This window comes from Cydia strobilella, chromosome 12, assembly GCF_947568885.1.
Source record: "Cydia strobilella chromosome 12, ilCydStro3.1, whole genome shotgun sequence".
Classification (NCBI taxonomy): Eukaryota; Metazoa; Arthropoda; class Insecta; order Lepidoptera; family Tortricidae; genus Cydia; species Cydia strobilella.
The window spans coordinates 6799184-6811209 of NC_086052.1; the positions used below are offsets into that span (position 1 = coordinate 6799184).

The 12026-nt window shown below is 37.0% G+C and overlaps 1 protein-coding gene across 1 annotated transcript; it reads left to right on the forward strand.

Annotated features, from left to right (window-relative positions):
- Positions 1 to 776: 776 nt before the first annotated feature.
- LOC134745855 (histone-lysine N-methyltransferase SETMAR-like) lies at positions 777 to 1784 on the forward strand. The gene has a single exon (XM_063679948.1). The coding sequence runs from the start codon at positions 777 to 779 to the stop codon at positions 1782 to 1784; it is 1008 nt and encodes a 335-aa protein (XP_063536018.1).
- The last annotated feature ends 10242 nt before the right edge of the window (positions 1785 to 12026 follow it).

Genomic DNA, 12026 nt, shown 5'->3' on the forward strand with positions numbered 1-12026 from the left:
GGCTGCGTAAATAGGCAACAAATTCCGCAAAATTGTCCTATGCATCTAACCGAATGAGTTATGGGGCAAGGCAACGTTGACTATTGTCACTAGTGACCAGTTTCATGGATTTTGCGGGACGTCCCAATTTTCAGACACTGAATTTGATCGTGTGACGAAATTTGAGACATAAGGTAGTTTTTATCAATCATCATCCTCTTTTCACGCAGACGAAGTCGCGGGCTGTAACAAGTGTTTAAATATATGTGGCATAATCTTGCTTTTTTTCTTTCGCCACGCAGGGACACAGCCGTTTACGTGCGGTATTGCGACGCAGAATCGGGTCAGTGCGTTAATTGAAATACTAGAAAAAAGTCCTTATTAATGTATTATTATTACACTATTAACTTTATTCATTTACATACAAGATATATACAGTGGTACTACGTAAACGAAATTAATAACTAGCTTAAATCTAAAGAGGCCCTTGAGGCATTGTACCAAGGATGCTGGTGGCATTTCCCCGCTGTATCGCAATGCTGATACGTTGTGCGAGAAAGCCGCCAGCTCTTCGGTCACCAGCCGCGAGCTCTTCGGTCACTTACTTTCTGTCCTAAATTTCGCAGTGCATTAGTACGAGGGGCGGCTGATAAGTTCTAAGAATATGGTATTTCGAGGTCGTATATGCGTTTATGGTACTGGCCACTAGAAAGGCCATTTAAAAACGAATTATTAAAAACAAAATCATGTCATATTTGTTTGAATTTTTCTTGAGATATTCAACGACAAAGTTCACCATGTCTGAATTATCAACAAATATTACGAAAATTGAGCACCGTGCTGTAATTAAGTTCCTTACAAAAAGTGCTAAATCACCGCAATGTATTTTTGAAGAAATGGCTAGTATTTATGGTGCCTCTGGACCTTCTTATGCTACGGTCAAAAAGTGGAGTCGCTTATTTAAACTGGGTAGGGAGTCGATTGAAGACGATCCCCGTTCAGGGAGGCCAATATCGGTGGTGACTGAAGAAAATGTAAGAAAAATCAGAAAATTGGTAGTAGAAGACCGGAGAGTTAAGGTTTTGCAAATAGCTGATACTGTAGGCATTAGTAAAGAACGGGTTGGAGAGATTTTACATGAACATTTGAACATGACTAAGGTCAGCGCTCGCTGGGTACCAAAAATGCTGACGGCGTTCGATAAAGAACGTCGTGTTGAAACTTCCAAGGCATTTTTAGATCTGTGCGGAGATGGCATAGATGAAGTTTGCTCAAGAATAGTAACTGTTGATGAAACATGGATCAGGCAGTATGATCCGGAGTGTAAATCTGAATCCATGCAGTGGATTGAAAAGGGTGAAAGACCACCGAAGAAGTTTAAAGTGCAAAAATCGGCTTCTAAGTTAATGGCCACTGTGTTTTGGGACTGTGATGGCATTCTCTTAATAGATTATTTGGCCAAAGGTGCTACAATAAATGCACTTTATTATGCCAATCTATTGAGACAGATGCGAAAAGCGATAGTTGAGAAAAGGAGAGGCAAATTAAGGAAAGGCATTTTGTTTTTGCAAGACAATGCACCCGTTCACACCGCCCGGGTTGCGAGGCAGGCTCTGAAGGAAATTGGCTTCGATGAAATCGACCACCCACCCTACAGTCCAGACCTAGCCCCTAGCGATTATTTTCTGTTCAGCAATTTAAAAAGAGATTTACGGGGAAAGCGATTTGGCAGTGATGAAGAGATGAAAGAGGCCGTACAGGAGCATTTTGAAGGCCAATCTAAAGAATATTTTTTAACGGCCTAAAAGCATTGTATAAAAAATGTAAAAAATGCATTGAATTAGAGGGAGATTATATTGAAAAATAAACATAAATTATTTTTTATATATCGTTTTTTTCTACCCTGGGCTTAGGACTTATCAGCCGCCCCTCGTACCTGTCCTACTGTAATGCTGTGTAATTTTTTTAATCAATAAATAAATAAATAAATTATATATAATATAATAGGCCTTTTCATCTGTGCCAGATGTTTTAAGCAGCATCCCGGTAACGACACTTGCGTTCGTGGCTGTGTAGCCCTATGCGGGAGCGGGATATGGATTAATTAATGTATTAAATGTTTGTTTATTCTCAACATATTGCCTCGACTTACTTATATCAGGCTTAAATTGCCTCGGTGGAAGTGGTTTGAGTTGTGCTTTCTTTTTTGTCCAATAATCTTCTATTACGAGTGTGAATGTTCAATTATTGATTGAATTATGTACGAGTGACGATAGCGGCATCAAGTACGTGATCTCATGATAAAATCGCCATGAGAGCTTTGTAAAACGAACCTGCAAAATAATCAATAATCAAAAACGCGATCCAAACAAGTACCTACGTAATCGTGATTCAAATTTATCATTTATTTTAACTTGAAACCCTGTAATTCGACACCATTATTGACGCGCTTACATCTGAATTATAATCGATTTTGCAATTAAATACCGTATGCAATATATTGGAGCTGAAGATAAAACTTTTCGTCTAGACGGAAAAACGATGCATTAGGAGATATTGGATAGCAAGGTTGTTTCGGATGTTTTGTGTATATTTTTGGATATACTCCTAATACAAGTATAAAAGCATTTCTAAAACGTTTATTTTTCTATTTTATTGTATGTATTTCTCACACACCATGGGAAATACGTAAAACAATGTAACAATTTCCCTGACAATTTTGTTAAATTCTACGCGCAAATTTTAATGACATGTTTCTTTTATTCCATACTTCATACGATACAAGGAGATTGGATATAATAATATCGTAAAAACCACTTGACAACTTTTGTTTTGTACCTGTGAAACATAGCATTATGTTATGCCAGGAGCATTATGTTATGGTATACACCGTGGGCGTTAATAACCCGAAAGATTTAAACCACGTATTTTTGACAGTACGAGTAAAAATGCTATATCGACATGGGTCCAATTATGTGTCTTAATTAAACTACTATTTCAGTACAAATTAAATCATAATAATTGACCGCTTCTTTGTGAACAAACCTTTACTTCAGAGAGTGAGCGAGTTTAATTAATCTCAAGTTGAGAAGCAGAGAGCGAGCATGACACTTCACGAATCACTCCGATATCATACGATGCACGGCGAATGCAGTGACTTGTGTTCCATGACAAGAAGTGTCATGTTATGTCTAGCATGATGTTTACATTGAAATTATTTCAATTTATTGGCTCCACAAAATACCACACTGTATCCAAACTTTATTAGTTACTACAATAATTACAGTGCAGTTATTAAATATTGTTGAAACTTTGCGTTGATATCCATTCCTTTGACTGACGTAACCAAAACCATTAACCATGATTATATCCGAAAGAAATCATACCTCTTATTGTTTTACCTCATACTATAACTGGAAAGGGATGATTACTTTGTTATAATATCGATCGTGCTAATCAGTAGGTATTTTAAATTCTCGATGTGTTGATTTATACTGAGTAAAATAAAAATTAAAACCGGCCAAGTGCGAGTTGGACTCGCCCACCGAGGGTTCCGTACTTTTTAGTATTTGTTGTTATAGCGGCAACAGAAATACATCATCTGTGAAAATTTCAACTGTCTAGCTATCACGGTTCATGAGATACAGCCTGGTGACAGACAGACAGACAGACAGACGGACAGAGGGACAGATGGACAGACGGACAGCGGAGTCTTAGTAATAGGGTCCAATTTTTACCCTTTGGGTACGGAACCCTAAAAACAGCTATGTTAAACAATTACGCATTTTTATTAATTTAATGAATTGATAAATAATAAATAAAATAAAACAATATTACAGCTATACCTACTTTGTTCTTTAATTAAAAATCCCCCGGTCTTAAATATAGGCGCCGGGCTCTACTAGTCGTAGTAGAGTTGTAAATTAATAAAGTTATGACAAAGCGGGCTTTCTTGATTTAATAGGAAAAGTTCCTTCAGACTTTCAGTGCAAAAAACAGATCACTTGCCTACTAATGGGCCATTAAATAGTAAATTATTGCAGAGGCCGGGAAAGGGCAATTCGTGGATGAGTATCGATTTTGTCGGACGACGAGAACCGGAGTCCGACAAAGAAGACGAATCCACGAATTGCTATTCCTTCCAACTTGCCGAGGCATATAATTATAGTGCTTTTCTCTAAACATGAGAGGGAATATTAAGGTAAAATAATCATTATTTAAGCATCTAGAATCACTCAAATCGAACCTTCACATCAAAAACAATTTCTCTTTAATTGTTTTTTAAAAGTTAAAGGCTCAACTTATTCTGCCATTCATAAGCAGTACCATTCAATATTTATTCATTCAATATAGTGCAGTAAAAAATAATAATTGTGCAATATAAGCTGCATGTGTACGCATGAGATCCTTAAAAAAATATAAAACTTATAGTCTTTGATTTTATTAAGCAGTATTCATACGATCATACATGACTGTCTTGTAAGAACGAGACAATATAAGGTCATAATTTAAGTACCGTCCATAATTTGTCTCTCTCTTTTTCTTCCGTTTATGTGTCGCAGCCATCTGGTTAAATTAGCCAGCTTGATGCCTAGGCCGATAGTTAATCACTCAACGTTAAACAACTTGGCGTATGAAACTCAGCCCTTTGAAAACTACTGGTTCACTCAGCCAAGTGATTTAAATGTAACCTAAAAAACTTAAAAAAATGAAATAACGTAAAATAATATGAAATAAGTATAAATGATCGTATCATTTTTTTTGTGAAATTTGAATTGGTCTCTCGGTATGCGAATGCCACAGTTCTCTGCGAAATCCGCACGATCCACAGTCAAATACCAGCTTAACTTCGGCACCTGCAGTAGTTCGCAGTATTTCAGTGCTAACTCGGCAATCTAGTTAGCCTAGTTATCAAGTTGAAACCAATCGAGTTAGATTCACACTACTCACACTGAATGCTAGTCTGAGAGCTAATTAATAAGGAAGCGCAATTGGTTAAATAAAAATTAGAAAAAATACGTACATTACGAGTAAATAGAGAATTAGATAGCAAAAAAGTTATCACGACATGAAACGTGTATTGGGTCATTTTATCAAAAAAAAAGTAAATCGTACACTTGTTTTAGTACATCCATATCGTTAAAAAACTGAATGAATGTACTTAGCATATTTTGAAAAACAACTAGGTATTTGGTCAAAATATTTGGCTATAATTTGGCTGCTGCAGCTATAGCATTGTACCGATCGTTGTGGAAACCCTTTGCCTCAACATGATCTATCCTTGCCCAGCAATGTACTCGATAGTAGGTACTTCATACTCGATCACATTAGGTTTATTAGGCATTGTATCTCAGCCTACAGCAGATGTGGAATTACGCAGAGTAATAACGTTTCCTCCGATCGACGCCTGTTCACTAATCCGTGTACATGTTGACGCAACTATACTTGAGTAGAAAATCGCAATGGCCGGCGCGGGGTAGGAGAAAATATTTCATACTCATATGTGGAGAATTCCAAGACCAAGAGTCATACTCGTATATTTAAAATTTCCTATATTTAATTTTGTTCCTAAAAAAATCTAAAAATACAAAATACTTCCTAGCGTTGTGGAAAATAGAGAGGAAAAAAAAAAGATTCGTATTAGGTTAGCGATTTCCTAGTGTAATGAACAAAGTCAACTTACCACGGGAAATTTATCGAGATTGTAGGTATTATCTTAATACTTCAGCTGCGGAATAAACTCCCTATCGAGGTTTTCTCGAGATATAGAATGGAGTTCTCAGCAAATACCTAGGTTTTTAAAGTAGAAGAGTTCAAAATCAAAGAATTTGCGTAGTAAATATAAAGTGTGAATTCAATACGGGCGAATAATTAAACGGTGGTTAGTATAGGACCTAAGAAGTATATTGAGAAAAATTTTGCTTAAAAATACAATAATAATTTTAACAACACAAAATAATTCGGCCCGCAACGTAATACAATACACAAGTTACGGGATACTTCCTTTTTAAAGTAACTGCCAACAATAAGCTCGTATCTCGTAATGTCATGCCATCGTATGTCTAAAGGGGCCCACTGACGACATCCGTCCGCCGGACGACATCGGCCTATCAGTTGTTCAGAACTGTCAAATTTTTGTTCTAACTGACAGGCCGATATCGTCCGGCGCACTGATAGTCAGTGGGCCCCTTATTTAGTCCCACTTGCAACATCCCACTAACCCGGGGTTAAGCAATTAAACCGTTTACCCTAGTGCACCACTTCCTACAGTGGTGTCAGAAGTGGGATCAAGCCGATATACGACGTAAAGACGAAGAAATCTGGATTCGCCGGCGGCAAACGAACAAAGACGTACCGCGATTGCCGTTGTGACCGCGTGGTTCGAAAATTTGAAGACGATAAAGACGAATTATGACGTCGAACTACGTTGAAGGCAAGGCGTAAACATGTCTCCAGGCAAACGTAACGGCAGACAACCAAACTATAACGACGGAAATGCTGAAACATCACGAGATAATGGCATGACGATGTTGCATCTCACTGAAGGGCTGATCCCCAAGTTCACTGGTCATATCCATAAGACGTATCCAGCAACCAGGTGGGTTCAAGACGTCGAGGACAGCAGCACCGAGCTCTGTGGATGGACTCCGTTGCAACAGCTGTTGATGGCGAGGCGGTCGTTAGCAGGAACGGCGTTACTGTGGTACCGAGCAGTCCTTTTCAAATCCTTTTTTATTTTCTTCAAAAAGGCTTAGGTTTCCGTCACTCCGGAATTTCCCCCTATATACTACCTACATGATACCAAATGATACTTACTAATAGCCGCCGTTCAAGGCGATAGACTGATAACTACGTAATCGTTTTTTTTTTGATTCCGTACCCAAAGGGTAAAAACGGGACCCTATTACTAAGACTCCGCTGTCCGTCTGTCCATCTGTCCGTCTGTCCGTCTGTCTGTCACCAGGCTGTATCTCATGAATCGTGTTAGCTAGACAGTTAAATTTTCACAGATGATGTATTTGTTGTCGCTACAGCAACAAATACTAAAAAGTACGGAACCCTCGGTGGGCGAGTCCGACTCGCACTTGTCCGGTTTTTTTTTACATAATATGAGTTTTTCGCCTATGCACTTTGGAATGAAATGTTTTCCCACCATTTTCTGATAGGAATACAAAATGCATGTTGCACATGCTGTACGCCAGACACTCGCTATCGGTATGCAGTTTGTATCAAACTTTGTTTACGGTTTTTGAATAACAAACAGGTTTCTATTTGAATTAGTTAGTTGGTTACTGTTTCCACTGCAGTGCTACTGGCTTTGTTACAATGTTTTGTGGAACTGCGGTACGAAGAGTTCTTGTTACAAGCTTTAATTTAACTTGCCTTACTAATTAGTTTGTATGTAAAAGTAAAAGAATTAAGCTTTTATACCTACTCTTTTTTTCGGCAGGTCTCGGGTTGCTGGCAGTCGCCCGATTGTTTCTATCTCGAAATAGCAACATTTACAAAATGTAATAACAAAACTTCCGTGAGACACAGACATATTCAATATATTAATAGCAGGTCACTCACGTATTTTAAGTCGAAAATTTCGACTTAAATTGTATATTTAATATTTATTAATATATTTAATATTTACAAAATTGTAGGGCACTCTTATTGACATTTTTATTTTTCCTCGAACCCGAAGTTTCAAAATTATAATTCTGTATAACTGTAACGATTCTCGTTTTAGTGAATCGATGAAAACGAAATATTGCTCAACTTTTCAAGTTGCATACGTCTTTTAGAGTTGAAGGATTTAGTAGATTTTATTTTAATTAATCAAATTCCAAATTTAAATGACGTAAATTGTCCGCGAGGCGGTTCCTCCCACTTCAAGGGATAATTTATTCAATACTAGTTAATGCTGGTTATACCGGAACCTTATCTAGAAACATAAGTCCAGAGCAAATATAATATCAATTCGGTATGAAGTTTTCGTCACTCTCTGGCATACTTGTAACTCGCTTTAGAGAGACAGAGATCACTTGTAACTAAAACGTTATCTATATTATTTTGATACTGTACCGAATTAGAGTTACCTTCAGGAGGTATTAAGTAGTATTGAATAAATTACCATTATTTTGTTTGCATTAGGTACGCAAAAGCTTATTGTTGAGAGGTTTTTAACACTTAAATCCTTATTTATTTTATCAGAACACATTATTGCGTCGAGCAAATTAACAACGGAGACAGAATGACAGGAGAGATTCTACAGGATAGGATTATTTTATTTCAATAGGTTGCGATCAGAAACTTTTAAACGTTTTACAGACTATTATTTAACAATATTGTTACTTACAATAAAATAACAATGTGAAAATCTTACATAAATAAATTTCAAGGGTTGTTTTGACTTAATTGATACGAGTACCATCAAAGAACAAGAAAGTAAAAAAATCGTAATTAAAAAATGTATTCCGTATTTATTTACTAGGTCAACATAAACGTACATTTATTTAATTAATTTAATGGTTATTTTTTAAGTAACTTTTCATGTACCTACAAATCTACTAAAATGTTCTTTTATTTACCTGCAATTTACATTTAAGGAAGCCATATTTACTTAACTTTTCCCAGGATTTTGCCACCTCTGGGTAAATATCCATATGAATTTCCGACCCCTGATTAAATTGCATTGGTATTCCACAAAGTTCGAGGCGCTGGTGGCGTTACGGTAAGGGCGTGCGACCTTTAATTCGGAGGTCGCGGGTTCAAATCCCGGCTCGTACCAATGAGTTTTCGGATTTGATATTTACCAATCGCTTTTCGGTGAAGGAAAATATCGTGAGGAAACCGGACTAACCCCAATAAGGTATATTTTACCCTCTGAGTTGGAAGGTCAGATCGATCGATCGATCGATCATCGAATGCATTATGAATTCCGAGTGCATACCGATTGCAATAAAGCTTTAATAGCGTTTGCCTCAGGGAAATTTACATATATTTTGGTTGATTTTATGGTTGGAGGAGGAGTATAATGTAGGCCACATGAAGGATGCAAGTTTAAAAGTTATATACCTCGTTTTTAGGGTTCCGTACCCAAAGGGTAAAAACAGGACACTATTACTAAGACTCCGCTGTCCGTCTGTCCGTCTGTCTCTCACTAGGCTGTATCTCCTGAACCATGACAGCAAGATAGTTGAAATTTTCACAGATGATGTATTTCTCTTGCCGCTACAACAACAAATACTAAAAAGTACGAAAACCACGGTGCGCGAGTCCAACTCGCACGGCTGTTTTTTTTATTAACTTACCTACTCCTCTGGCGCAGCGGCCCAGTGTGCCTTGGCCTCCATCACGACTGCTCGCCACTGATCCCGGTCCTGGGCTGTTTCTCACCAGTCTTCAACCTGGAGCTTAAAAATACGTAGATACGCAATCCGCAACAATATTGACATGACTTTTTATTGAAAAACGCTTTATAAAAATAAGTAATTATTACATATGATATAAGTAATTGTTATATATTTGCTGTAACCTTTTTTCATAAACGATTTTCAATAAAAAGACACGTGAACATTGTTTACCTACCCTTTTTCTAATGCTAAAATATAAAGATATAGTCGCGTCAATCATGTGCTCGGCCTACAGCTCATTAAGGTCAATTATATTTTTGAAATAAGAGGTACAATTGTAATTGTACGCAAAAATGGTGTAAGATTTAGCATCCTATTTTCCACTTTTTTGCTATAAAATAATGCATATTAAATTGGAAGCTTCGCTGGCAGCTTTATCGTGTTCCCGTACACATATATGTATGTTTACCGGTCAGTTGGAAGCAATATGGCCGGTGTAAATCCCCAACGCTCGGATAGCGGGATTTATTCCCTTCCGCTACTCGTTACTACAACATGGCAGCTTCAATACAACAGCCGTTTTTCTCCTCTTTTCACTATTCACTGCTTGTTGCGACCATATGGAATGATCGGGAGCCCTCAAGTAAACGCAATGGATAAGATATAAGCGGGGTTGCCGCTGCTACTCGGTCGTGCTTATGCTACTGGCAGTAAAGCTGAAGTAAAAAATAATGAAATTACGAAGTGAAAATATACCATATAGTATCAAATAATAATAAAAATAACACTAAACACTAGTTGATATTATGTCTGCTCCAGCGAAGAAAATTATATTATTACTAAATCAAATAAATGGAAGGGAAAACGAGGATAGCAAATAGATGAGAATAATGATATAATATTTATAGTGATAGCAAGCGATAATGCCAAGTTAGAAAATAAACCAACGTCAAAGTTTTAAAAACCACCAATTTTTCAAACAAAAACGTCATTTTTGACACTAACATAGGTATCGCTAGCAAATTTTTGACGTACTTTTCTTAAAGTTCGAATCAGGCCGATAGACAATGTTAGTTTATGAAGGCTTTTCAGGGATTTCATGACCAAAGTCCAGAAAGGTAGTAAAGTAACTTTAGTCGTTACTCGGACGAGAAAATCCAACCACAATGAACACGTTAGTACCAAAACGAGGTACCTAATAAAATGAATATTTGATCGCGATTTAGGCAGCCACACATTTAAAGCAGGCTTTTTAAAAACGCGAGTTTTTGTAAGTACATTTATTATCTACCTATTTATTTTTAAACATGTCCCATATATGTATTTATAATGTTTATTTGTATAGTTTATAAAGGTATTAGTTGTTTTTATATTAGCGTTAGTAATAGACTTAGTATTCGGAACATTTTTTCACACTATACCCACCTTTGGCCCAGTTGACTGGTAGAGAATGCCTCTGGCATTAAGTCCGCCGTTTGTTATTTTTACTTGCTTTTGTGCAGTAAAGTTTAAAATAATTAATTAAATAAAGTCAGAACTGCGGGTGAGATGTGGTCAGAATCCTCACAGACGAGGCAAAACTTACTTGATTCTGCGTCGGACCTTTCATGTCAGACCGTTTATGTTACAGGTATAGTACGATATTTATTTAGGACTACGAAACACGAGTACTACACGTTGTCATATTATATTTACAAATTGTTCCAACACGTAGAAACACATCGGCGTAAAAGATCAGATTTAACAGACATTGGTGGAGCGAGATTAAAGTCAACATGCCGCTATGCCGGCGCGCGCCAACAATAACAAGCCCAAGCTTATGGAAGCACTCATATTTATTATTTCTCGCTGATTATTGTCAACAATATCTTACAGAGCGGGAGCGATATAGTGCGTGGGGAAATTCTTACGAGGATTTCCAGGCCAACTCGAGTTTTAGTTATTAGATCTGTTTCCAATATGATACTGATCTGTTAGTGTCAAAAATGATATTTCTTCAACCTAAAACGTCACTTTTGACACTAACAGATCATTATTATATTGGAAACAGATCTAATAACTAAAACTCAAGACTTCCGGTTCGAGCGCCATCTTGATATTTGCGGCTCCCTTTGTGTTTTATTATATATTATTTTATTATTATGTATGTTTTGCTTTGTGTTTTGCTCATTAATATTGTTTAAAGTGTATTATGGATAGCTGATTATACAATAAACTGAGTAAACTAGGTAATGTAATAGTGTGCAGTGAATGGTTAATTAATTTTGAAACGCGTTTAAGGGCATTTTCGCTTAAAAGTGTACTGTTAACTTTTTTCGAAAATCCATCAACTTTTGGGTTATTTCTACTCAGAATCACGAGGACTATCGATTAAAAAAAAATATTGTCTCCAAAAAAATGACAGTTTTGTAACGCATTTTCACATACATTTTGTAAGGACCTGTGGAAGTCGATGTGTAAGTAGTTAGTAATAATAAAACCGTTCTTCAATCTTAACTACTTTTTATTTTCCTTCGCACAATAACACGGAAGATATCTGAGAGATAATTTTTACTTGACGTGACAAAGACAAGTCAGCTCGACAGGCCTGCGCGATTGCGCGCATCAGCCAGTGCTCGCCACATGGCTCCCCCTCCAGAGACCGTCACTACGGGCGAGTGTAATCACGGAACCTTACGGTACGGCCAGAGCGGGTTTGGATAGTTT

Bases quoted from the DNA above. Each gene is read 5' to 3' on its own strand.
- LOC134745855 (XM_063679948.1), top strand. From the start codon at position 777: ATGTCTGAATTATCAACAAATATTACGAAAATTGAGCACCGTGCTGTA.